The following is a 26,235-nucleotide window of genomic DNA, read 5'->3' on the forward strand; positions in this document are numbered from 1 at the left end:
TTATCAGCCACCAGCAAACCTACCTTTGCTACAAAAATGTTTTAAAAGCCCCCCCAAATAAAAGCTATCCCAGAGCCATCTGAAAATAAAAGTATGCACAAACTATAGTTAATAAAAAATAATACAGGGTCAGTATGGTAGTTCTGCCTAGCAACAAGTGACCTCATCAACAGGTAGAATTGGTGCGTCATAATTTATTTTATTTGTTTATCACGTGTAGGTTTTCTTCACTGTTTCAGAGGAATACATTTTGCTTGCTATTTGCACAAAATGTTCTGCAAACATTCCGCCAGAAAGGAAAAAAACATTGCGCTTCAACACATCAAACCTTATCAGCCACCAGCAAACCTACCTTTGCTACAAAAATGTTTTAAAAGCCCCCCCAAATAAAAGCTATCCCAGAGCCATCTGAAAATAAAAGTATGCACAAACTATAGTTAATAAAAAATAATACAGAGTCAGTATGGTAGTTCTGCCTAGCAACAAGTGACCTCATCAACAGGTAGCTATGGTGCATCACTGTTTCTTTCATTTTTTCATCACGTGTAGGATTTCTTAATGGTTTCAGAGGAACACATTTTGCATGCTATTTGCACAAAATGTTCTGCAAACATTCCACCAGAAGGGAAGAAAATACATTGTGCTTCAACCCATCAAACCTTATCAGCCACGACAAAATGTTCTGCCAGCAATGTTAGGACAATAACTTCCAAGTTTAAGAAATAAAAAAGCCATTGGAAAGACGCTGCGCACAAACTACAGTTAAACCTACATTTTAAAAATAATACAAGGTCAGTATGGTAGTTCTGCCCAGCAACAAGTGACCTCATCAACAGCTAGCAATAGCGCATCACTATTTCTTTCATTTGTTCATCTCTTGTAGGACTTCTTTACTGTTTCAGAGGAAGACAATTTGCATGCTATTTGCACAAAATGTTCTGCAAACATTCCACAAGAAGGGAAAAAAAGACATCGCGCTCCAACACATCAAACTTTATCAGCCACCTGAAAGCCTAGTATTAATACGATGTTTTTTGAAAGCCTGAAAAAAATAAGCTGTCCAAAATCCATTCGAAAATAAAGGCGCCCACAAATTACAGTTGACAATAAATACAGGGTCAGTATGGTAGTTCTGCCTAGCAACAAGTGACCTCATAAACAGGTCACAATGGTGCATCACTATTTCTTTCATTTGTTTATCTTGTGTAGGTCTTCTTCACTGTTGCAGAGGAAGACATTTTGCATGCTATTCGCCCAAAATGCGCTGCAAACATTTTGCGAGAAAGGAAAAAAACATTGCGCTTCAACACATCAAACCTGAAAAGCTAGCATTAATACAATGCTTTTTTAAAGCCTAAAAAAATAAGCTGTCCCAAATCCATCCGAAAATAAAAGTGTGCAGTAAACTACAGTTGATAATAAATAAAACAGGGTCAGTATGGTAGTTCTGCCTAGCAACAAGTGACCTCATAAACAGGTCACAATGGTGCATCAAAATTCATTTCATTTGTTCATCTTGTGTAGGTCTTTTTCACTGTTTCAGAGGAAGACATTTTGCAAGGTATTTGCACAGAATGTTCTGCAAACATTCCACGAGAAAGGAAAAAAAAATTGTGCTTCAACACATCGAACCTTATCAGCCACCTGAAGACCTAGCATTGCTAGGAGGTTTTTTTTAAAGCCTGAAAAAAAAAAGTAATCTGTCCGAAAGCCATCCGAAAAGAAAGGCGTGCACAAACTACAGTTGATAAAAAATAATACAGGGTCAGTATGGTAGTTCTGCCTAGCAACAAGTGACCTCATAAACAGGTAGCATTGGTGCATCACTGTTTCTATCATTTGTTCATCTAGTGTAAGACTTCTTCACTGTTTCAGAGGAATACTTTTTGTGTGCTATTCGCACAAAATGTTCTTAACATTGCATCAGGACGGGAAAAAAACTTTATGCTTCAACGCATCAAACCTTATCAGACACCTGAAAATCTAGCATTGCTACAATGTTTTTTTTAACGACTAAGAAGAAAAAAATCTGTCCCAAAGCCATCCGGAAAGAAAGGCACACACAAACTACAGTTGATAATAAATAATACAGGGTCAGTATGGTAGTTCTGCCTAGCAACAAGTGACCTCATAAACAGGTAGCTTTGGTTTATCATTATTTCTATCATTTGTTCATCTCGTGTAAGACTTTTTCACTGTTTCAGAGGAATACTTTTTGTGTGCTATTCGCACAAAATGTTCTTAACATTGCATGAGGCAGGGGAAAAAACATTGCGCTTCAACACATCAAACCTTATCAGCCACTTGAAAACCTAGCGTTGCTACAATGTTTTTTTAAAGCCTAAAAAAATAAGCTGTCCCAAATCCATCCGAAAATAAAGGGGTGCAGTAAACTACAGTTGATGATAAATAATACAGGGTCAGTATGGTAGTTCTGCCTAGCAACAAGTGACCTCATAAACAGGTCACAATGGTGCATCACTGTTTCTTTCATTTGTTCATCTTGTGTAGGACTTCTTCACTGTTGCAGAGGAAGACATTTCGCATGCTATTCGCACAAAATGCGCTGCAAACATTTTGCGAGAAGGGAAAAAAACATTGCGCTTCAACACATCAAACCTTATCAGCCACCTGAAAAGCTAGCATTAATACAATGCTTTTTTAAAGCCTAAAAAAATAAGTTGTCCCGAATCCATCCGAAAACAAAGGCATGCACAAACTACAGTTGATAATAAATAATACAGGGTCAGAATGGTAGTTCTGCCTAGCAACAAGTGACCTCATAATCAGGTAGCATTGGTGCATCACTATTTCTTTCATTTGTTCATCTTGTGTAAGACTTCTTCACTGTTATAGAAGAAGATATGTAGCATGCTATACGCACAAAATGTTCTGCAAACATTCTGCAAGAAGGGGAAAAAACATTGCGCTTTAACACATCAAACCTTATCAGCCACCTGAAAAGCTAGCATTAATACAATGCTTTTTTAAAGCCAAAAAAAATAAGTTGTCCCAAATCCATCCGAAAATAAAGGCATGCACAAACTACAGTTGATAATAAATAATACAGGGTCAGTATGGTAGTTCTGCCTAGCAACAAGTGACCTCATAAACAGGTCACAATGGTGCATCACTATTTCTCGTGTAGGTCTTCTTCACTCTTGCAGAGGAAGACATTTTGCATGCTATTCGCACAAAATGTGCTGCAAACATTTTGCGAGAAGGGAAAAAAACATTGGGCTCCAACACATCAAACCTTATCAGCCACCTGAAAAGCTAGCATTAATACAATGCTTTTTTAAAGCCTAAAAAAATAATTTGTCCCAAATCCATCCGAAAATAAAAGTGTGCAGTAAACTACAGTTGATAATAAATAATACAAGGTCAGTATGGTAGTTCTGCCTAGCAACAAGTGACCTCATAAACAGGTCACAACGGTGCATCAAAATGTATTTCATTTGTTCATCTCGTGTAGGTCTTTTTCACTGTTTCAGAGGAAGACATTTTGCAAGCTATTCGCAAAAAATGTTCTGCAAACATTCCGCGAGAAAGGAAAAAAATTGTGCTTCAACACATCGAACCTTATCAGCCACCTGAAAACCTAGCATTGCTACGATGTTTTATTTAACGACTAAGAAGAAAAAAATCTGTCCCAAATCCATCCGAAAAAAAAGGTTTGCACAAACTACAGTTGATAATAAATAATACAGGGTCAGTATGGTAGTTCTGCCTAGCAACAAGTGACCTCATAAACAGGTCACATTCGTGCATCACTGTTTCTATCATTTGTTCATCAACAAACAGATGGACACCACATAAAACGCAGACAAAGGAGTCAGCCCGCCCGACCGTTTCATCACTCCTATCGCCTCGTCGGCCGCGTGCTCCGAGAAAAAAGATGGCTCTCGTGGCCGGCGCGGCGTGACCGTGGCGAGATTGCTTCACCGGGCTCCCAGGTGTTCTTACCAGCGAGTCGAACACCTTGAGTCCGTATCTCTGGGAGCTCTCGTCCAGGATGCCAAAAAGTGTGTCCAAGGTGTCCTGTAGGAACTGCCGGACAGGAAGAAGAAAAAGGCGTGGATGAAGCCCGCCATAATCAATCCCCGGCTGTGAGCGCGGCGTCCTTACTTTCACAATCTCCGAGCCGTCGATCTCCTTCAGCTTGGAGAGGCTGTCGTTGATCCTCTCCGGGTGCGCTCGCCACTTCAACAGGTCCAGCATGTCGCCTGAGGAGGAGTAGTACAAAATAAATAAATAAATAAATAAACATGTGAGATGACAAGCCGCAAAGTAACATCGCCACTCTGCCCCTCGGCGGGGAGCGGGAAACATCGCCGCCGCCGCCTTCGATAACGCCGCCCGAAGTGACGGGAATCCAAACAAAGGTTGACGTTTTCACTGTTAAGAGATAAGAAGGCATTTCCCCGCGTCCCCAAACATGAATAAAACATTGGCTGCCGTCAAGTCTTTTAGCTGACTCTTTAAATTCAGCTTAAAAACAAAACGTCAAAAACCTGATTTGTACGTGTCGGAATAATTGTGTTACATTGAGTTCAAAAGCTATCTTTCATCCTACCAAGCAGAAGGCTTGTAAAACTCCACTGTATACGATGGGAAGCGACATGAAGGCGTCGGTTTCTGTCTTCTTCTTGTAATCCACAGGAAGATTTTGTCTTGACCCGAGATCTACAAAGTGGAGCGGAAGCAGGGCCTGACTCCCCTCCGGGCACCTTTTCTTTAAACTGTTTTATGACCTTTATAAATAAAAAAACCATTGGAAAGACGCTGCGCACAAACTACAGTTAAACCAACATTTTGAAAATAATACAAGGTCAGTATGGTAGTTCTGCCCAGCAACAAGTGACCTCATCAACAGCTAGCAATAGCGCGTCACTATTTCTTTCATTTGTTTATCTCTTGTAGGACTTCTTTACTGTTTGAGAGGAAGACAATTTGCATGCTATTTGCACAAAATGTTCTGCAAACATTCCACAAGAAGGGAAAAAAAGACATCGCGCTCCAACACATCAAACTTTATCAGCCGCCTGAAAGCCTAGTATTAATACGATGTTTTTTTAAAGCCTGAAAAAAATAAACTGTCCCAAAATCATCCGAAAATAAAGGCGCGCACAAATTACAGTTGATGATAAATACAGGGTCAGTATGGTAGTTCTGCCTAGCAACAAGTGACCTCATAAACAGGTCACAATGGTGCATCACTGTTTCTTTCATTTGTTCATCTCGTGTAGGTCTTCTTCACTGTTGCAGAGGAAGACATTTTGCATGCTATTCGCACAAAATGCTCTGCAAACATTGTGCGAGAAAGGAAAAAAACATTGCGCTTCAACACATCAAACCTTATCAGCCACCTGAAAAGATAGCATTAATACAATGCTTTTTTAAAGCCTAAAAAAATAAGTTGTCCCAAATCCATCCGAAAATAAAGGCATTCACAAACTACAGTTGATAATAAATAATACAGGGTCAGTATGGTAGTTCTGCCTAGCAACAAGTGACCTCATAAACAGGTCACAATGGTGCATCAAAATGTATTTAATTTGTTCATCTCACATAGGTCTTCACTGTTGCAGAGGAAGACATTTTGCATGCTATTCGCACAAAATGCGCTGCAAACATTTTGCGAGAAAGGAACTATTTGTGATAAGGGCGATAGCTGTTTATGACCCCCCTCCCTTAGAAACAGCTGTTGCCATGTAATCAGGGAAAGTCCAAATAAAAGAGGAGGCGTACAATCTGACATTGTACAAGGAAAACAGGTGTACGCGTTTCTCCTCGATTGAGCCACATTTAATTACGTCTCTTGGTCTGTTTAATAGAGGTCATCAGTGTTTGTATTATTACATTGAACTACATTATATTTTTATTTTTTAATCCTGTAAAGCGTCTTTGAGTGCTCTGAAAAGTGTCCAAAAGTAATTTAGACTCTAGTTTTCTGTATATTTCATATTGCACCAACGTCTAAATGATAAAATCTCAACACAGTCCTAACACCTAAATCACAGTATATATTGATGTTAGTTTCTATTTGGCCCTGCGATAAGGTGGCAACTTGTCCAGGGTGTACGCCACCTTCTGCCCGAATGTAACTGAGATCACTCAAACACGCTTTACAGGATAAAAACAATTAAATAAAATATAAAAGAGTTCAAGTTGACTTTATTTGTACATACACTGAGATGAAGTCTAAGTTCATTCTGTTCTTCATTACGTCAATTTGTTCCTCAGAATGTTCAACTTGAAGTGTTTTGTTAAGAGGATTATTTGTGATATGTACCGTATTTTCCGGACCATAGGGCACACCGGATTGTTAGGCACACTGCCGATGAATGGTCTATTTTCGATCTTTTGTCATATGTAAGGCGCATATGTATAAGGCGCATTACTATTACTATTTTTTTCTTAATGTAAAAAACTTCCTTGTGGTCTACATAACATGTAATGGTAGTTCTTTGGTCAAAATGTTGCATAGATGATGTTTTGTGGGCAGAAAACAATGTGTCCCGTGAAAAACCGCCCAGCTTGAACTCTCTATTTAATAAAGTTCCTTGGGTGAATAATGTCAATAATGTTTTAGCACTTTCATGGCGAGTTTACTGACGGATATAAGTAAGAACTTTACACTACTTTATTTTAGAAATGGCAACAGCGGAGGATGAATGTCCCACAACAAGAAGATAGAGAAAATAAAGAAGATTATCGACTACCGTAACGGCGCAGACTACGATGGAGGACTCGCGCAAATTTTCAGGACTTATGCAGATCCCAAATACAGATCAGCAGTTACCAGTAGGTAAGAAAAGTTGCTTTTGCATAATATTGCGAAACAAAACACCAGATAATATGTCTGACCTTATACACACCATAATAATACTCCTATGTTGAAGCACAGTACAATCCATCAAACGGTACGGCTTTATAGCTTACCAAAGTCGTACTAAAACATGTTGATACATTTTTGAGCGCCGTGTGTAATGTTCTATATTTTCAATGGAACGTATAAAATGTTGGTGTTGTTTACTTGAGTTGTATTGCCATCATGTTGCAGTCTCTATGTATCTCGTATGTTAATATATAAAGGTTCATTTGAAAGAGGGACAGATACAGAAACATCGATACCTTAACCCAGGGGTTGGGAACCTTTTTGGCTGAGAGAGCCAAGAAGCTAAATATTTTAGAATGTATTTCCCTAAGAGCCATATAATATTTTTTTGAACACTGAACACAACTAAACGCGTGCATTTTTAAGTACGACCAACATTTCCAGAGTATAATAAGTCTCTTATTCTTTGTAATAACATTTTTATTCTGAAGCTAACTGTGGAGGGGGCGTGGCCTGCAGCAAAAGCAGGATGTTGCCAGGACCGGCCTCGAAATCAGCGACAGGTGCGTAGAAGGCCCACCTGGGCCTTTTTATCTAATCACCTGTCGCTCTGTTATAAGCAGCAGCCAGAAGGAGAGACAGAGTTGGGGCTGGAGCCAGAGCGTGAGTGAGGACGAAAGAGAAAAAGACAATTGCTGTAAAGCAACTGAGAGAAAACTAAAATAAAACAATATTGTAACCCTAAAACAGGCTCTTGGTGGTCTGAAGAACCCCCAGGTGGGCAAGCCCCACACTAACCAATAATAAATAATTTACTTCTTACCATTAACGCAACTTCTTGAACATAAAAATGCATGAGAATGTTTTATATTTTGAACGTTATTTTTAACACTATGATTACAAGTGGAATTATTAATTACTTATCGTGTTAAGCAATGTCAGCTAAGATTTATCTGAGAGCCAGATGCAGTCATCAAAAGAGCCACATCTGGCTCTAGAGCCATAGGTTCCCTACCCCTGCCTTAACCAGTTATCCAATGTATGCATCAGAGTGTTTGTAACCAAAGCTAATTTCCAACACTTGTCCCCAACAACAACAACAACACACATCTAACATCATTAAAATAAGAAAATAAAAAGAATAAGGCAAAGAGGAATCAATAATAATGACAATAGTAATAATACCGACAAAGTGCAAAGTTGATAAAAGCCAATAATAATAATAATAACACGGACAAAGTGCAGACTACATAAAAAAAATAATTATCGTTTTTTTCGGACTATAAGTTGCAGTTTTTTTCATAGTTTGGCCGGGGGTGCGACTTATACTCAGGAGTGACTTATGTGTGAAATTATTAACACATTACCGTAAAATATCAAATAATATTATTTAGCTCATTCACGTAAGAGACTAGACGTATAAGATTTCATGGGATTTATGGATTAGGAGTGAGAGATAGTTTGGTAAAGGTATAGCATGTTTTATATGTTATAGTTATTTGAATGACTCTTACCATAATATGTTAGGTTAACATAGCAGTTGCTTATTTATGCCTCATATAACCTACACTTATTCAGCCTGTTGTTCACTATTCTTCAGGGTTTCCCACACATTCATTTATTTGTGGCGGCCCGCCACGATAGAATTACGGCCGCCACAAATAAAAATAAAAAAATAAAAAAAGATTTAAAAAAAATATATATATATATGTATATGTATATATATATTTTTTTTTTTTCCGGCTTTTGACTCGCTTGACCGCTCATAAAAGCAATGGGACTCTGTCTGTGAATGGAGCTTGTACTTACATATTATATAAATATGTATATAAAAATGTACATAAAGTGTTGTAATTATATTCCAACTCCGCGTTCTTCTTGGTCATTGCCGGCGCCTCAAACCGCCACCCACCCCCATCCCCCACCCACCGTCCCCCAAGGCCCCGCCCGACCACACCACCACAAATAGATGCCTGACCTGTGGGAAACACTGATTCTTTATTTATTTTAAATTCCCTTTAAATGTCTATTCTTGGTGTTGGGTTTTATCAAATACATTTACCCAAAAAATGCGACTTATACTCCACTGCGACTTATATAGTTGTTTTTTCTACATTATTATGCATTTTCAGCAGGTGCGACTTATACTCCGGAGCGACTAAACATGGAAACACAAGACGATCCCAGGTAAGTGAATTGGTGTACTATTTTGAGTTGGTGCTTATCGATTGTGATAGATGGTGGAGAGTCCACTTCCTGACTCAGCACATTGGTCTTGTTTAAGTAGATGGAAAGTCCAAAGTCTTTGCAGGCCTGGGAGAATCTGTCCATAAGGCACTGGAGTTTTTGTTCAGTGTGCGAAATGACAATGGCATCATCAGCATAGATTGTCTCACGGACTTTGGTCCTTGCTTTAAGACGGGCTAGGTTGAAAAGTCGGCCGTCAGATCTTGTACGTAGATATACCCCTTGTGTTGCAGTCCCAGAAGCATGTTTGATGAGCAGGGCAAAAAAGATGCCGAAAAGGGTAGGAGCAAGGATGCAACTTTGCTTGACTCCGCTCTTAATGTCAAATGGGTTGAATATACTTTGCAGCCACTTTGCAGCCTTCTACTGTAATTGCCTTGCAGAGCAATTAGGGAGCAGCGTTATCCAAGCATTTAAAGGGGAACCTTATCAGCAGACCTATGTAAGCGTCAATATATACCTTGATGGTGCAGAAAAAAGACAATATTTTTTTTTAACCGATATCCGAACTCTAAATGGGTGAATTTTGGCGAATTAAACGCCTTTCTGTTTATCGCTCTTGTGGTGATGACGTCGCCGAGGTAATACAGCCGCCATTTTCATTTTCAACACATTGTAAACATTGGGTGTCAGCTCTGTTATTTTCCGTTTTTTTGACAATTTTTTGGAACCTTGGAGACATCATGCCTGGTGGGTGTGTTGTCGGAGGGTGTAACAACACTAACAGGGAGGGATTCAAGTTGCACCACTGGCCCCAAGATGCCAAAGTGTCTGCCGCCATTGAATGTGCCAGAGTGTCTCCACATTTGACCGGCGATGACAGACATGACACAGAGATGTATGGATAACCTGCAGATGCATTTGCAACTATAAATTCAACTAAATCAAAAAGGTGAGTTTTGTTGATGTTGACTTATGTGCTAATCAGACATATTTGGTCGCGGCGTGACAGCCAGCTAATCGATACTAACATGCTACGCTAATCGATGCTAACATGCTATTTACCGGCGGTGCTAAAGCAGACAAGGCACAGAGATGTATGGATAACCTGTAGATGCATTTGGAACTATATTACGTTTCCTTCCACCAACATTTAATGCGAAACAAACACTTACCAATCGACGGATTTAAGTTGCTCCAGTGTCAAGAGATGCGAAAGTCCTGATCGTTTGGTCCGCACATTTTACCGGCGATGCTAACGCAGCTATTCGGCCATGCTATGGCTATGAATAGCATCAATAGCTATTCGCTCAATAGCTTCAGTTTCTTCTTCAATACTTTCATACTCCAACCATCTGTTTCAATACATGCGTAATCTGTTGAATAGCTTAAGTCGCTGAATTCCGAGTGTGAAACCGAGCTAATGTCGCTATATCTTGCTGTGGTATTCCCATTGTTTGTTTACATTGGCAGCACTGTGTGACGTCACAGGGAAATGGCCAGTGTCTTCGCAGAGAGCTGAAAATCAAGCACTTTAAGCTTTTTTTTAGGGCTATTCAGGGACCGGTAAAATTTTGGAAAAAACTTCAAAAAATACAACAAGACACTGGGAACTGATTTTTATTGTTTTTACCCCTTTTGAATTTGTGATAATGTTCCCCTTTAAAAACCAGTTTGACTATGTGTAACAAAATAAAATTGGCAAAACTTAAAATATCGCAGACCATGAGGGGGGGGTAGAACACGGAAGCGACACCGCCTGAAGGAGAGGGGCTGAAAAGCCAAAGAGACTTTGTGTGAAGATAATCAAAACCATTGTAAACGCTGGGCTGAAAAGCCAAAGAGACTTTGTGTGTCGAGAATTACAACAATTGCAAACGCTGCCTCGAGTTTGGTGCCAGTTCCTGTGGTCCCAGAAGAACCCAAGTAGGACTCATCTTCACAATTGTATTCGGTTAAAATTTTCAAAGTTTGACTGCCTTCTACTGGTCACACTTATCAATTCACCATGTACCCAATAAAATAGCTTCGAGGTCGGTAAGCGAAACCAGAAATATTCCGAAAATATTAGTCGCGCCGGGTTATAAGGCCAACTGTCTAGTTTTGGGAAAAAAAAAAGATTTTAAGTGTGCCTTATAGTCTAAATAATATATGGTAAATACAAACATAAATGCAGGTAAACAACCCTGACAGCACTGGACAGAAATAAACGTTTTACGCAAAATGTCATGTTTTCAGGACATCTTGCATGTTGGTTTAGTTTTCATTGTTGTGGGAACTAAACATGCACAGCAGATCATAACAAAATTTGACTAATCCAGGAAACAATCGCTGACTGGTTACCTGTTAAAATAATAGTCAAGCGTCAACAGTCTTTGGTGAGAAATGTGGTTTAAATGTATATTTTTGTGCATACTGTTAAAAACTGCAAGCTATTGCCCCCCCCCCCCCCCCCCCTGCAGATTCACAAGTTTATTCACACACTTTCCCCCCGCTTGGAGGACATATTCACACTTGCTGCTACTATTTTCCCGTGCAGCATATGTCAGTTGCTTCTGGACTATCGGGCTCATGGACACAGGCCAATAAGGACACGCACAACAATATGCAAATCCCCCATTTTTTTTTTTCAGTACCGTTTTGTGTGAGCTTGGTGGAGCAGAGGAAGCTGGTGATCCAGAAAGACTCCTTGGTGCCTTTCAGAGTCTGGTTGTTGGACGGGACGTTGGCCTTGGAGAAAGGGAGCTTCAGATAGCGCGTGCAGTCGGCCAAATTGGTGTTCTCTTCACACTGGGAACGTAAGAAGGGAGACAATACTTTGTGGTTAGACCTGAATTGTGGGCCAGTCTACTAAATCTGTGCCATTGCCAGCAAATAACAAGTATTTAGTCAGCCAGCGATTGTGCAAGTTCTCCCACTTCAAATGATGACAGAGGTCTGTCATTTTCATCATAGGTACACTTCAACTGTGAGAAACAGAATGTGAAACAAAAATCCAGGAATTCACATTGTAGGAATTTTAAAGAATTTATTTGTAAATTATGGTGGAAAATAAGTATTTGGTCAACCATTCAAAGGTTTTGGCTCCAAATCTCACGATACATGGCCCCATTCATTCTTTCCTTAACACGGATCAATCGTCCTGTCCCCTTAGCAGAAAAACAGCCCCAAAGCATGATGTTTCCACCCCCATGCTTCACAGTAGGTATGGTGTTCTTGGGATGCAACTCAGTATTCTTCTTCCTCCAAACACGACAAGTTGAGTTTATACCAAAATGGATACATGGATGATACAGCAGAGGATTGGGAGAATGTCATGTGGTCAGATGAAACCAAAATAGAACTTTTTGGTATAAACTCAACTGGTCGTGTTTGGAGGAAGAAGAATACTGGAATTACAGCCAAGCAGGAACGTTTTATTTGTGTATTTTGGCAAGTCTATAATACAAACCCCGTTTCCATATGAGTTGGGAAATTGTGTTAGATGTAAATATAAACAGAATACAATGATTTGCAAATCCTTTTCAACCCATATTCAGTTGAATATGCTACAAAGACAACATATTTGATGTTCAAACTCATAAACTTTATTTTGTTTGCAAATAATCATTAACTTTAGAATTTGATGCTAGCAACATGTGACAAAGAAGTTGGGAAAGGTGGCAATAAATACTGATAAAGTTGAGGAATGCTCATCAAACACTTATTTGGAACATCCCACAGGTGTGCAGGCTAATTGGGAACAGGTGGGTGCCATGATTGGCTATAAAAACAGCTTCCCAAAAAATGCTCAGTCTTTCACAAGAAAGGATGGGGCGAGGTACACCCCTTTGTCCACAACTGTGTGAGCAAATAGTCAAACAGTTTAAGAACAACATTTATCAAAATGCAATTACGAGAAATTTAGGGATTTCAACATCTACGCTCCATAATATCATCAAAAGGTTCAGAGAATCTGGAGAAGTCACTCCACATAAGCGGCATGGCCGGAAACCGACAATGAATGACCGTGACCTTCGATCCCTCAGACGGCACTGTAACCAAGACCGACATCAATCTCTAAAGGATATCACCACATGGGCTCAGGAACACTTCAGAAAACCACTGTCACTAAATACAGTTTGCCGCTATATCTGTAAGTGCAAGTTAAAGCTCTACTATGCAAAGCGAAAGCCATTTATCAACAACATCCAGAAACGCCGCCGGCTTCTCTGGGCCTTAAATCATCTAAGATGGACTGATGCAAAGTGGAAAAGTGTTCTGTGGTCTGACGAGTCCACATTTCAAATTGTTTTTGGAAATATTCGACATTGTGTCATCCGGACCAAAGGGGAAGCGAACCATCCAGACTGTTATCCGTGCAAAGTTGAAAAGCCAGCATGTGTGATGGTATGGGGGTGTATTAGTGCCCAAGGCATGGGTAACTTACACATCTGTGAAGGCACCATTAATGCTGAAAGGTACATACAGGTTTTGGAACAACATATGCTGCCATCTAAGCGCCGTCTTTTTCATGGACGCCCCTGCTTATTTCAGCAAGACAATGCCAAGCTACATTCAGCACGTGTTACAAAAGCGTGGCTTCGTAAAAAAAGAGTGCGTGTGCAGCTGAGATAGGGACAAGCGGTAGAAAATGGTTGGATGGATGGACTTCAAATGCAACCCATCTATTAGATGTAGAGTTGAAAAATAAGGACGTTTATTTTGAAAAGACTAAAACGAGCAAACGGCGAAATGGCCCCGATACGATTTCTCCAGCTGCGAGTGGATCTTTTCTTGGCGTCTGGCGTTGCCAGTTGGTGTTTTACAACCACAGAAGGGGAAGAAGCCGTTGTTGGTTTATTGATCCAGCGCGCTTTGGCTGCTTGGCCGTCCGACTGCTGCTTCGGCGTCTATTTTGGGGTCTGCGGGGAAACTAGGCCACGCGAGTTCTCATTCAGCTCGCCGGAAACTTTCATCTGACATTCGCGGGCGGAAAGTCAAGGGAAAAGGATTGGACAATGCTCCTAATGGCCTGCAGCCGGGAGGAGAGTTAAAAAAAAAAAGAAAGAAAGAAAGAAAGAAAGAAAGAAAAATCAGACGTTTGGTGGCTGTTGTGCCCCGCAGCTGACAAATGAATCAATGCAGTCCGCGCGTCACCGTGCACACACGCCTGGCCTGCAGCTGGCGACGCAGTCTGCAATTACAGCCAAGCAGGAACGTTTTATTTGTGTATTTTGGCAACTCTAGAATACAAACCCCGTTTCCATATGAGCTGGGATATTGTGTTAGATGTAAATATAAACAGAATACAATGATTTGTTATCATTTTCAACCCATATTCAGTTGAAGATGCTACAAAGACAACATATTTGGGGGCTTCACGGTGGCAGAGGGGTTAGTGTGTCTGCCGCACAATACGAAGGTCCTGCAGTCCTGGGTTCAAATCCAGGCTCGGGATCTTTCTGTGTGGAGTTTGCATGTTCTCCCCGTGACTGCGTGGGTTCCCTCCGGGTACTCCGGCTTCCTCCCACCTCCAACGACAAACACCTGGGGATAGGTTGATTGGCAACACTAAATGGGCCCTAGTGTGTGAATGTTGTCTGTCTATCTGTGTTGGCCCTGTGATGAGGTGGCGACTTGTCCAGGGTGTACCCCGCCTTCCGCCCGATTGTAGCTGAGATAGGCGCCAGCGCCCCCCGCGACCCCAAAAGGGAATAAGCGGTAGAAAATGGAAATGGACAACATATTTGATCGGCTTATTAGTGATTCCTAGAGCCCAAAAAAAGTCTGCGGGCTATAGAGCGTTTTCCGTTCGGGCTCCAGTACTCTGGAATGCCCTCCCGGTAACAGTTCGAGATGCCACCTCAGTAGAAGCATTTAAGTCTCACCTTAAAACTCATCTGTATACTCTAGCCTTTACATAGACCTCCTTTTTAGACCAGTTGATCTGCCGCTTCTTTTCTTTTTTCTCCTTTGTCCCCCCCCTCCCTTGTGCAGGGGGTCCGGTCCGATGACCATGGATGAAGTACTGGCTGTCCAGAGTCGAGACCCAGGATGGACCGCTCGTCGGGACCCAGGATGGACCGCTCGCCTGTGTATCGGTTGGGGACATCTCTACGCTGCTGATCCGCCTCCGCTTGGGATGGTTTCCTGTTGACGGGACTCTCGCTGCTGTCTTGGATCCGCTTTGAACTGAACTCTCGCGGCTGTCTTGGAGCCACTATGGATTGAACTTTCACAGTATCATGTTAGACCCGCTCGACATCCATTGCTTTCGGCCCCCGGGGGGGGGGTTGCCAACTTCTGAGGTCCTTTCCAAGGTTTCTCATAGTCAGCATTGTCACTGGCGTCCCACTGGATGTGAATTCTCCCTGCCCACTGGGTGTGAGTTTTCCTTGCCCTTTTGTGGGTTCTTCCGAGGTTGTCGTAGTCGTAATGATTTGTGCAGTCCTTTGAGACATTTGTGATTTGGGGCTATATAAATAAACATTGATTGATTAGGGATGGCGTGGCGCATTGGGGAGAGTGGCCGTGCGCAACCCGAGCGTCCCTGGTTCAATTCCCACCTGGTACCAACCTCGTCACGTCTGTTGTGTCCTGAGCAAGACACTTCACCCTTGCTCCTGATGGGTGCTGGTTGGCGCCTTGCACGGCAGCTCCCTCCATCAGTGTGTGAATGTGTGTGTGAATGGGTAAATGTGGAAGTAGTGTCAAAGCGCTTTGAGTACCTTGAAGGTAGAAAAGGGCTATACAAGTACAACCCATTTATTTGATTGATTGATATTTGATGTTCGAACTGATAAATATTTGTTTTTTTTTGCAAATAATCAACTTTAGAATTTGATGCCAGCAACACTTTACAAAAAAGTTGGTAAAAGTGGCAATAAATACTGATAAAGTTGAGGAATACTCATCAAACACTTATATGGAACATACCACAGGTGTGCAGGCTAATTGGGAACAGGTGGGTGCCATGATTGGGTATAAAAGCAGCTTCCATGAAATGCTAAGTAATTCACAAACAAGGATGGGGTGAGGGTCACCACTTTGTAAGCAAATTGTCGAAACGTTTTAGAACAACATTTCTCAACGAGCTTTTGCAAGGAATGTAGGGATTTTACCATCTACGGTCCGTAAAATCATCAAAATAATCAGAGAATCTGGAAAAAAATAATTGCACGTAAGCGATGATATTACGGACTTTTGATCCCTCAGGCGGTACTGCATAAAAAGCCGACATCAGTGTGTAAAGGATATCACCACCTGGGCTCAGGAACACTTCATAAAACCACTGTCAGTAACTACAGTCGGTCGCTACATCTGTAAGTGCAAGTTAAAACTCTACTATGCAAAGCCAAACCCATTTATCAACAACATCATGAAACGCCGCCGGCTTGGCTGGGCCCGAGCTCATCTAAGATGGACTGATGCAAAGTGGAAAAGTGTTCTGTGGTCTGACGAGTCCACATTTGGATACGAAATGGATACATGGATGATACAGCAGAGGATTGAGAGAATGTCATGTGGTCAGATGAAACCAAAATAGAACTTTTTGTGCTTGGAGGAAGAAGAATACTGAGTTGCATCCCAAGAACACCACACCTACTGTGAAGCATGGGGGTGGAAACATCATGCTTTGGGGCTGTTTTTCTGCTAAGGGGACAGGACGATAGATCCGTGTTAAGGAAAGAATGAATGGGGCCATGTATCCTGAGATTTTGAGCCAAAACCTCCTTTGAATGGTTGACCAAATACTTATTTTCCACCATCATTTACAAATAAATTCTTTAAAATTCCTACAATGTGAATTCCTGGATTTTTTTTTTTTTTAACATTCTGTCTCTCACAGTTGAAGTGTAGCTATGGAGAAGGCATTGGACCGTGTCCCTCCGGAAGTCCTGTGGGGAGTGCTCAGAGAGTATGGGGTATCGGACTGTCTTATTGTGGCGGTCCACTCCCTGTATGATCAGTGTCAGAGCTTGGTCCGCATTGCCGGCAGTAAGTCGGACACATTTCCAGTGAGGGTTGGACTCCACCAAGGCTATCCTTTGTCACCCATTCTGTTCAGAACTTTTATGGACAGAATTTCTAGGCGCAGTCAAGGCGTTGAGGGGTTCCGGTTTGGTGACCGCAGGATTAGGTCTCTGCTTTTTGCAGATGATGTGGTCCTGATGGCTTCATCTGACCGGGATCTTCAGCTCTCACTGGATCAGTTCTTAACCGAGTGTTAAGCGACCAGAATGAGAATCAACACTTCCAAGTCTGAGTCCATGGTTCTCTCCCGCAAAAGGGTGGAGTGCCATCTCCGGGTTGGGGAGGAGACCCTGCCCCAAGTGGAGGAGTTCAAGTACCTAGCAGTCTTGTTCACGAGTGAGGGAAGAGTGGATCGTGAGATCGACAGGCGGATCGGTGCGGCGTCTTCAGTAATGCGGACGTTGTATCGATCCGTTGTGGTGAAGAAGGAGCTGAGCCGGAAGGCAAAGCTCTCAATTTACCGGTCGATCTACGTTCCCATCCTCACCTATGGTCATGAGCTTTGGGTCATGACCGAAAGGACAAGATCGCGGGTACAAGCAGCCCAAATGAGTTTGGGTCTCTCCCTTAGAGATAGGGTGAGAAGCTCTGCCATCCGGGAGGAACTCAAAGTAAAGCCGCTGCTCCTCCACATGGAGAGGAGCCAGATGAGGTGGTTCGGGCATCTGGTCAGGATGCCACCCGAACGCCTCCCTAGGGAGGTGTTTAGGGCACGTCCAACCGGTAGGAGGCCACGGGGAAGACCCAGGACACGTTGGGAAGACTATGTCTCCCGGATGGCCTGGGAATGCCTTGGGATCCCCCGGGAAGAGCTAGACGAAGTGGCTGGGGAGAGGGAAGTCTGGGCTTCCCTGCTTAGGCTGTTGCCCCCGCGACCCGACCTCGGATAAGCGGAAGAAGATGGATGGATGGAAATTCCTACAATGTGAATTCCTGGATTTTTTTTCCCACATTCTGTCTCTCACAGTTGAAGTGTACCTATGATGAAAATGACAGACCTCTGTCATCATTTTAAGTGGAAGAACTTGCACAATCGCTGGCTGACTAAATACTTTTTTTGCCCCACTGTAAATATAATTCACTTCACTTCACCCACTGGCAGAAATGTTGATCGCCGCCTAAAGCGTGTTGGACGGAGCTTCTCAAAAAGAAATATGGGGAATTACAGCGAACACGGCTTGATGACAGTGCACAGGAGTGAATCACATAATCACACAGTAGCAGGACACAAATAGCTTGTTTAAGAGGCTGCTATTTTGTACTCCAGGACACAAAATACAACTCCTGATGCGTTTTTTTTTTGTTTTTTTCCCGACGTGGAGCAGAGTCGCAGTACCTTGTGGATAATGAGCTCGTGGGTGCCATCTGGCAGAGTCCTCCCGTCCTCTTGCATCAGCGGGACAAAGGAGTAGCCGAACAGCTTCTTCTCCCCCTTCTCCTTCGCTGCGTGCCAAAACAAACAGGGGTGAAATAACCTTGCGGAATACAATTTACAAGCATCACCGTGCCTTTGAACGCACCACGGCCACACACACAAAGGACGCCAATATTCCTCTTTTTTTTTTCTTTTTTACCAAGCTAATTTAAGATATCAATACTCCAAAACTGGGTTCGGTTCCAGCCTTTCTGGCAGTTTGGTGTCACCGCAGGTCCGAGTCGGGCTCCTAATGAGACGCCCTTGGGTGTCGGTGCGAGCGGCGCCAGCGGTAATAAGGCCGCGCGCAGCCAAATGTACAGAACGGCCATGAAAAAAAAAAAAACCCATTAATATTCCATCTCATTAGCAGGTAGAAAAAAACAAATGCCATTAAGTGCGGCTACGCTCTGTGCGTTCTGTAACGCCGGTTCGGCATTGTGGTGCCAGGTTCGATCCCCTCGTGGATGCGTCAAAACGAAGAACAAAACAAAGGTAGGATCTAAGAAATTTATTAACAAAAGGGGAGCTCTGAACAGAAACACTGGAGCTAACAAAAAGATAAACAAAAGACGCTAGCATGAGAGCTAGGAAATATAAAGAACTAAGACTTGGCACGAAGGCACAAAAAGTAAAAACAAACTCAATTAGCATGAGAGCTAGAAAGTGGCTATGCTTATGAGCTGGCGAGAAAAACATACCAGTCGTTACGTTGCGTGAAAGCGAACTAGAGTCCCCGGAAAGAATAAACAGAAGAGGCTGGCTTAAAAAGGGAAGGTGATTAACAGAGACAGGTGTGCAGCTGAAACTAATAGGTAACCAGTAGGGCTGTGAGTCTTTGGGTGTCCCACAATTCGATTCAATATCGATTCTTGGGGTCATAATTTGATAATACATCGATTTTTTCGATTTGATTCTCGATTCAAAAACGATTTTTACCCGATTCAAAAGGATTCGTAGGAGCAAATTCTATCAAATATTTTAACCCACGGAAATTTAAATTACAGAACAATTTGAGTTTTTGTCTAAAAATTAAAACTAGGGACTCAAGATTAATGGCTACAATCAGCACATTTTGGAGTGCATAGTTTTCAAAGTGGGGTTTGTGGCATGATGCTCCATGATACTGATAAAGTTCCCCGGGGTCAAACACGCCTTCTAAGGGGGGAAAGGAGGGGTGCATTATTTTAAGGAAGCACTGCTTCAAAGTAACCGCACTTTAAGTACAATTCTTGGGTACTCTGGTCCTAAGTGAAGTGCAGATTAGGAGTGGAGTACTTTTGGACTGTAAAGTGGGTTTGGATTAGTTGTTGCATCATCCTTCGCTTAAAGCGTGAGTGAAATATGGCAGTTCCTCGATTTGTCGACCTGATAAGTCCGAAAGCGAAAGAGATGATACAGTATTACAGTATTTCCTTGAATTGCCGTCTGGTATATAGTAAGCACCTGCCTAGATTTAACGCCGGGTCAAACTCGTTTCGCAAAATATTATTTTTATTAGCGCATGTCTAGAATTTCCGCAGGGTCAAACTCGTCACGTCACGAGTGACACTTCACATCTCATCATTTTCAAAATGGAGAAGGCTTATTTCAATAATTCCAAATCGCATAAAGGGAAGAAGATTAAGAGCTATTCAGTAGGATTTAAGGTCCAAGCTATTGAATATGCTAAAAAGAACAGTAAGCAGCTATGTTTTATTAATATACCGTAGCTGCGTGTGTCAAATATGAGTCATTAAATGACTCCCGCCTCCTGGTGGTAGAGGGCGCTAGTGATCCTTCTTGCGACTACTCGGCTGCAGAAGAAGTGACAACAAGCAGCAAGAGTTAATTTTTTCCTCTCGCTTGCACTTTTAACATGGAGGATTACATATTTAAAATAAAACCGTTTTCTAAACTGGACTTTCAATGGAAGCAGGAGGTAATAAAGGAAGATCTCCATCGAGACAGAGACTTTTAAAACTGAAGAAAGATAAGGAAGACTTCTATAAAGAAGTTATCGATGCTTTTGATCAGAAGGAGCTGCGCATGGACTTCATTTATAAGTAAAGGTAAGACCATAATAAGGTTTTTTTTTTATTAAATGTGCTTTTCATGATGGTATCCTTACATCACACTCAAAATTTATAAGCGCAGGCCTAAATTTACCGCATGCCTTTGGTAAGCGCCGGAGTGAGAAGAGGTTTTAAATTAATTAGCACCCCGGCGGCAATTCAAGGAAATACGGTATCTGCTCACAGATGCTGCCTGGTGGTTGTTTTTGCACACTGCAGCTAGTCGGAGACAAATTAGCCCATCCCCACACTCCTTGATGCTTCAGTCGCAGGCAGGATTCTCACAGGAATGAGGCAAACAATCATGCAGTTGCTGCTTACTTGAGCAATGTCGGAACTCGAAGCGCACGTGCGATCCCCGGAACATGTCGACAGGGATGGGCAGCTTGATCTGCTCCGCCCAGCGGGGGCTGTTGTTGTGGTACAGCACCAGCGAGTGGTAATCCTCCGCGCCGGGCTCGCCGGAGCCGGCGGCCATGTGGCTCTGGAGGGCACAGAACATACAAAAAAAAAACAGTTTAATTGAGTGCAACGCAGCTTGAAAAATGGGGGGTATTTTGAGTTCTGTGACGTGGAAAAACCACAGAAGCAGAAGCGCCCGAGATGAGCAACACCCTGGAGGTGGGGCTCGCACTCATCTGGGTCAGACGTACTTAAAAAACTAAAACAGGACACATTTAAGAGACAAAGTGATTGAAACAAGCACTGAAACAGTTGAATTACGTGCTCATAGACGACCACCATGTATTCTCGGGGCTTTTAAAAATGATTGGTTTCCATACCTTAAGGATTTGTCCTTCAATATCCAGCACATAGATGGTGATCTCCACATTCCGTGCAACGCTCTTCCCACCCTTTTCAAACTCTCCTTTCTCCAGTGTGACGTACAGATCATTCCTCATCTCTCCTGCGGGGACAAAAATGGATTATACATATACATACATACATACATACATACATACATACATAAATAAATAAATGCGTTGTACTTGTATAGCGCTTTTCTACCTTCAAGGTACTCAAAGCGCTTTGACACTACTTCCACATTTACCCATTCACACACACATTCACACACTGATGGAGGGAGCTGCCATGCAAGGCGCCAACCAGCACCCATCAGGAGCAAGGGTGAAGTGTCTTGCTCAGGACACAATGGACGTGACGAGGTTGGTTCTAGGTGGGATTTGAACCAGTGACACTCGGGTTGCGCACGGCCACTCTCCCACTGCGCCACGCCGTCCCATACATACAAACGTACATACATACAAACATACATACATACGTACATACATACACACACATATATATACATATATCTACACACAGACATACATGTACAATACTGTCAGGCTTGGACATGGATGGAGTGTGCTCCTTCGAAGCAGCGGAATTACAGGACGAGCCAGGCGTGAATTCAGGTACATGATTTATCAAATAAACAAACAAACTACAAAAGGGGCTCACAATGGAGGAAGAAACTTGGCTAAACAGTACAAACGTGAAACAAAAACACTTGCTCGATTGGCATGAATGAACTAGGAACAGAAACAGCAGAATGGCATGAATATAATAAACCAGGGGTGCCCATTACGTCGATCGCGAGCTACCAGTCGACCGCGGGGGGTGTGTCAGTCGATCTCGAGCCAGGCTTTTAAAAAAAAATAGACCTAAAAATGAGTGATCATCAATCTTCACCAAGACGTCACTTAAATGACATTCACGGTACCGGAGGGTCTTGTGAGATGACGCTGGCTGCTGCAAGATCATTATTATGAAAATATGACCGAGAGGAAGGCGAGAAACACTTTTTATTTCAACAGACTCTCGCGCCGTACCTTCCGTCAAAACTCTAAAGGCCGACTGCACATTTCCTATCTTCACAATAAAAGCCCTGCTTCATGGTGCCTGCGTTAACTAAATACAGAGTCTCGGAAAACTGGCGTGCACAAGCGATCCCTCAGAAAGCTGGCGTGCACATCACTTGTGCACGCCAGCTTTCTGAGACTCTTATTTTGTTAGCGCAGGCAGCGTGAAGCAGGGCTTTTATTGTGAAGATAGGAAATGTGCAGTCGGCCTTTAGAGTTTTGACGGAAGGGACGGCGCAAAAGTCTGTTGAAATAAAAAGTGTTTCTCGCCTTCCTCTCTGTCATTTTTTCATAATAATGAACTGGCAGCAGCCAGCGTCATCTCACAAGACCCTCGGGTGCCGTGAATGTCAATCAAGCAAGCTACGGAATTTGCCGCCAATGTTTTTCTTGTAAAGTGTATGGAAGCTGGATGAATTAGATGCCAAAAACCAACCACTTTCATGTGGTATTGTACAGAAAGGACAACTTTTTTTCTCCTCCATTTGAAAATGTGGGCGTTATCATCATTACTGTCTGATTCCAATCAATGCAAGTCATCAGAATCAGGTAATACACCAACTTATATTCTTGTCTTTGTGAAAGAAAGACATCTATATGTGTTACACATGCTTGTATTATCATTAAACACATTTAACTTGTTTACAAAAATGTCTCTTTCATAAATAAATCAATATAAATGATATATATAAATGAGGTAGATCCCCTCGAGTTGGTCAATTGAAAAGTAGCTCGCCTGCAGAAAAAGTGTGGGCACCCCTGTAATAAACTATAAACAAAACTAGCACAATGGCATAACTCCAAAAAAAACGTACACGGCATGGAACTATGGACAAGGACTTGAAGGAGGTACAGCATGGGTAGGGTGCGTGCACATGTGAAGATCCCAGGACGAAGACAAGAAAAAGACTGACTTAAATAGCTGTGATGATTAGTGAAAACAGGTGAGGCTGAGAACAGGGACGTGACATGACAGGTGAAAAGTGATGAGTTGACATGGAAACAAACAAAACCAGGAAGTGCAAAACGTGACTGAATGTCCAAAAACTAAACATAGCATGACCAAAACCAAAACATAACTTACAGGCGTGATAAATACAAACCGACACTGATTGTCTTGTTCTGTATATTTTACAGTATTTTGTATATTGTTTTTTATATCGTACAGGAGTGCTTAGGTGGTGTACACATTTACAAATATACATATATACACATACATAGATACAGTATAAACACATCTACAAATACACACATGTATATACATACTGTGTATTTGTACATACTGTATACATACACATGTATATTCATTTATACACATATATACAAACAGTATATACATATATACACATATATACATACATATACACATATATGCACACACATGTATATATATATATATATATATATATATATATATATACATATATATATTCGGACACATGTATATACATTTATACACATATATACAAACAGTATATACATGTGAATTGTGAATTGTGAATTATATTTATATAGCGCTTTTCTCTAGTGACTCAAAGCGCTTTACATAGTGAAACCCAAAATCTAAGTTACATTCAAACCAGTGTGGGTGGCACTGGGAGAAGGTGGGTAAAGTGTCTTGCCCAAGGACACAACGGCAGTGACTAGGATGGCGGAAGCGGGAATCGAACTTGCACCCTCAAGTTGCTGGCACGGCCGCTCTACCAACCGAGCTAAACCGCCCATACATATATGCAGACACATGTATACACATTTATACACATACAGTATATACATATATACACAAACATAGATATATACACATTTACAAACACACATATGTATATACAGTACATATATACATACTGTATATACACACACACACATGTATATACATTTATATATACAGTATATACATATACACATACATATATGCAGAGACATGTATATACATTTATACACACATATACATACAGTACAAAAATATACACACATATATATATATATATAGATATATGCAGATATGCATATACATTTATAAACATACAGTATATAAATATATACACATACATAGATATATACACATCTACAAATACATATATGTATATACACTCTGTGTATATACACATAATGTATACATACACATGTATATACATTTAGACACATATATACATACAGTAAATACATATATATACACATCTACAAAGCTTACCAAAGTCGTACTAAAACATTTTGATGGATTTTTAAGCGCTGTGCGTAATGTTCTATATTTTCAGTAGAACATATGCAATGCTGCTGTTCTTTACTTGAGTCATAATGCCATCATACTGCAGTCTACACGTATCTCTTATGTTTGACTGCCATCTCCTGGTCGCACTTATCATGACACCATGTACCAAATAAAAATTGCTTCGAGGTCGGTAAGCAAAACCAGAATTATTCCGTTTATTTCGTGCACCGGGTTTTAAGGCACAGTGTCGAGTTTTGAGGAGAAAAAGTAGTCCGGAAACTCCGAGCACTTTCACACGATAACACACCTCTTGATGATGCTGTTGCAAAAACGCTATGTTTCATAAACGCGAGGAATCTACATATATCTTATTATCACACCATGAAAGCCCCCTGTCATCTAGTCCAGCTCCATAAAACATACAGTGGGGCAAAAAAGTATTTAGTCAGCCAGCGATTGTGCAAGTTCTCCCACTTCAAATGATGACAGAGGTCTGTCATTTTCATCATAGGTACACTTCAACTGGGAGAGACAGAATGTGGAAAAAATAATCCAGGAATTCACATTGTAGGAATTTTAAAGAATTTATTTGTAAATGATGGTGGAAAATAAGTATTTGGTCAACCATTCAAAGGAGGCTTTGGCTCAAAATCTCACGATACATGGCCCCATTCATTCTTTCCTTAACACGGATCAATCGTCCTGTCCCCTTAGCAGAAAAACAGCCCCAAAGCATGATGTTTCCACCCCCATGCTTCACAGTAGGTATGGTGTTCTTGGGATGGAACTCAGTATTCTTCTTCCTCCAAACACGACCAGTTGAGTTTATACCAAAATGGATACATGGATGATACAGCAGAGGATTGGGAGAATGTCATGTGGTCAGATGAAAGCAAAATAGAACTTTTTGGTATAAACTCAACTGGTCGTGTTTGGAGGAAGAAGAATACTGAGTTGCATCCCAAGAACACCATACCTACTGTGAAGCATGGGTGTGGAAACATCATGCTTTGGGCACCGTACTAAACAAAAATTTAGGATCGTTTTTATTACGGTGGATGAGATTTGAGTAAATATTTAGCTTTAGCTAAGGTAAGCATGCGTTTATAAGTTATTAAACCATCACTCCATGCTTGATGGTGCACCTCAAGTTTAGTCGTGCGCCATTTGCGTTCCAGCTTTCTGCATAATAATTTATGAGCTCTAGTTTCTTCTGTAAACCACGGGGTACGCTTTTTTGGAGCCTTGGCCTACCGAGGATGTGGTAGTGGTTTGTGTTGTGGTTTGTGCAGCCCTTTGAGACACCAGTGATTTAGGGCTATATAAGTAAACATTGATTGATTGATTGAAGCATGGGTGTGGAAACATCATGCTTTGGGGCTGTTTTTCTGCTAAGGGGACAGGACGATTGATCCGTGTTAAGGAAAGAATGAATGGGGCCATGTATCGTGAGATTTGGAGCCAAAACATCCTTTCATCGGTGAGAGCTTTGAATGGTTGACCAAATACTTATTTTCCACCATAATTTACAAATAAATTCTTTAAAATTCCTACAATGTGAATTCCTGGATTTTTTTTTCACATTCTGTCTCTCACAGTACTGTGGAACTGTGGACCAGCTCTATACTCTGGGCAGGGTTCTTGAGGGT

At 41.6% G+C, this 26,235-nt stretch overlaps 1 protein-coding gene across 5 annotated transcripts in view; it reads right to left on the reverse strand.

Annotated features, from left to right (window-relative positions):
• The window catches only part of dock4b (dedicator of cytokinesis 4b), a 334,184-nt gene that overhangs the window by 143,529 nt on the left and 164,420 nt on the right, over positions 1-26,235 (reverse strand). For all 5 annotated transcript variants that reach the window (XM_061914568.1, XM_061914566.1, XM_061914565.1 and 2 more), the window contains 6 exons: positions 21,295-21,419; positions 20,834-20,996; positions 18,381-18,487; positions 11,665-11,818; positions 4,129-4,226; positions 3,967-4,050 (listed from right to left, as the gene is read on the reverse strand). In XM_061914568.1, the coding sequence (XP_061770552.1) occupies positions 3,967-4,050; positions 4,129-4,226; positions 11,665-11,818; positions 18,381-18,487; positions 20,834-20,996; positions 21,295-21,419 (731 nt within the window). The remainder of the gene's footprint in view (positions 1-3,966; positions 4,051-4,128; positions 4,227-11,664; positions 11,819-18,380; positions 18,488-20,833; positions 20,997-21,294; positions 21,420-26,235) is intronic.

The sequence above is a fragment of the Nerophis ophidion genome, linkage group LG10 (genome assembly GCF_033978795.1).
Source record: "Nerophis ophidion isolate RoL-2023_Sa linkage group LG10, RoL_Noph_v1.0, whole genome shotgun sequence".
Lineage (NCBI taxonomy): Eukaryota > Metazoa > Chordata > Actinopteri > Syngnathiformes > Syngnathidae > Nerophis > Nerophis ophidion.